This window comes from Anarrhichthys ocellatus, unplaced genomic scaffold, assembly GCF_004355925.1.
Source record: "Anarrhichthys ocellatus isolate YVR2014 unplaced genomic scaffold, GSC_Weel_1.0 scaffold5472, whole genome shotgun sequence".
Lineage (NCBI taxonomy): Eukaryota > Metazoa > Chordata > Actinopteri > Perciformes > Anarhichadidae > Anarrhichthys > Anarrhichthys ocellatus.
The window spans coordinates 2,031-3,472 of record NW_022285446.1 but is presented as its reverse complement, the minus strand read 5'-3'; the positions used below and the strand labels follow the sequence as shown (position 1 = coordinate 3,472).

At 40.7% G+C, this 1,442-nt stretch overlaps 1 protein-coding gene across 1 annotated transcript; it reads left to right on the top strand.

The window, feature by feature from the left end:
• Positions 1 to 125: 125 nt before the first annotated feature.
• LOC116379892 (phenylethanolamine N-methyltransferase-like) lies at positions 126 to 564 on the top strand (the record flags this gene model as incomplete). The annotated part of the gene is made up of 1 exon (XM_031841850.1): positions 126 to 564. A coding segment is annotated over one exon (439 nt), but the record flags the coding sequence as incomplete, so codon positions are not given.
• Between the last annotated feature and the right edge of the window lie 878 nt (positions 565 to 1,442).

Below are 1,442 nucleotides of genomic sequence, written 5' to 3'. Positions count from 1 at the left end.
CTTCCCTTTGTCTTTCCTCATGCTAAAATCAGTCAACTGCTTTCAAGGGTCACACGTTTTATTCTGGGTCTCTCATTGTTTTTTTATTTTTTATCTAATTTGGTGATTCGTTGATATTGTCTCAGGGCCTCAGCATGGACAGAGAAAGCTGCCAAGCTCCGTCAGGTCATCACGGACGTCGTCCCCGTAGACGTGCACCGGCCTCAGCCTCTGGCCCTTGATGACCTTCCTTCAGCGGGGGCCGACTGTCTCGTGTCCTGCTTCTGTCTGGAGAGCGTCAGCCCCGACTTGGCTGCCTTCAACAGGGCCCTGGGCCACATTGGGAGGCTCCTGCGGCCCGGTGGCCACCTCCTGCTCATCGGAGCCCTGGGAGAGAGTTATTATTTGGGGGGCCCTGGCGTAAAGATCCCTGTGATTCCACTGAATGAGGCCCAGGTCTGTGTTAGTTTGAAGGAGAACGGCTACACCCTGATCAGGCTGGAGGTTTACATACTGCCTCAGGACATGAGGGTGGGGGTCGATGATGTGTCTGGGGTGTTTTTTGCAAAAGCAAGAAAGGAGTAAAAGTTAAGTGGGAAGTATCCAGATGAAATTATTATTGATTAAGCAGAGGTATATGCATGATTTAGCACAGCTGACATTTAAAATAAGAATTAGGTTATTTGTGATGCTGATAATAATACCCACAAATATGTGTTTTGTTTTTTGGAGGTGGGAGGTTGCTTTGATTGTGATCCTCAGTTATTTTAACAAATATTCTTTTCACTCTCAAAGGAGACAAAAATGCAAAGACACAAACATGTGAATGAATTATTTAACTTCATTCCACGTTCTTTCATTGGTCCAGTAAATGTCTTTTCTGAGGGTGAATAAGGAGACGTTCACTTTTGTCAGTTTTAGAAATGTAATTACACATCGCCACCTGCAGTTCAAACTACAGCATCAAGAATGTAATGCATCCATTTTTTGTTTTAGTGTAAGCATATATCACATCATGACACAGCATTTTGCAAGCTGTTTACAAACAGTACATTTTATTATGCTTCTTTTTTCGATTCGCTGTTATTCAGTTCAGAGGTTAATGAGTTGCCTGTCTTGTTCATTTGTGATGTGAATAAAGCTGATAAAACAATTTTTTATTTCATGATGGTTTCTTGTCTTAGCTCTTATATAAATCGTTTCATATATTTCCATTGGTTAATCATTATATTTGCTATGGTATCAACTTAACTGAACTAACCATACAGCTGAGAATATGATTGTGTAATTAATTAGAAGTGTTGAACACTGGGCGTCAGTATTCTGCCATCTTGAGTTGCTCCTCACATACAGTATCAGCCATGGATCAAAAACATGTTATTTTATGTTTCTGATTTGGCTAATGTTAATATTTTACATTGGTCTGTTTGAGTTTATAAACATTTAGCATTCAAAGTTGTGCC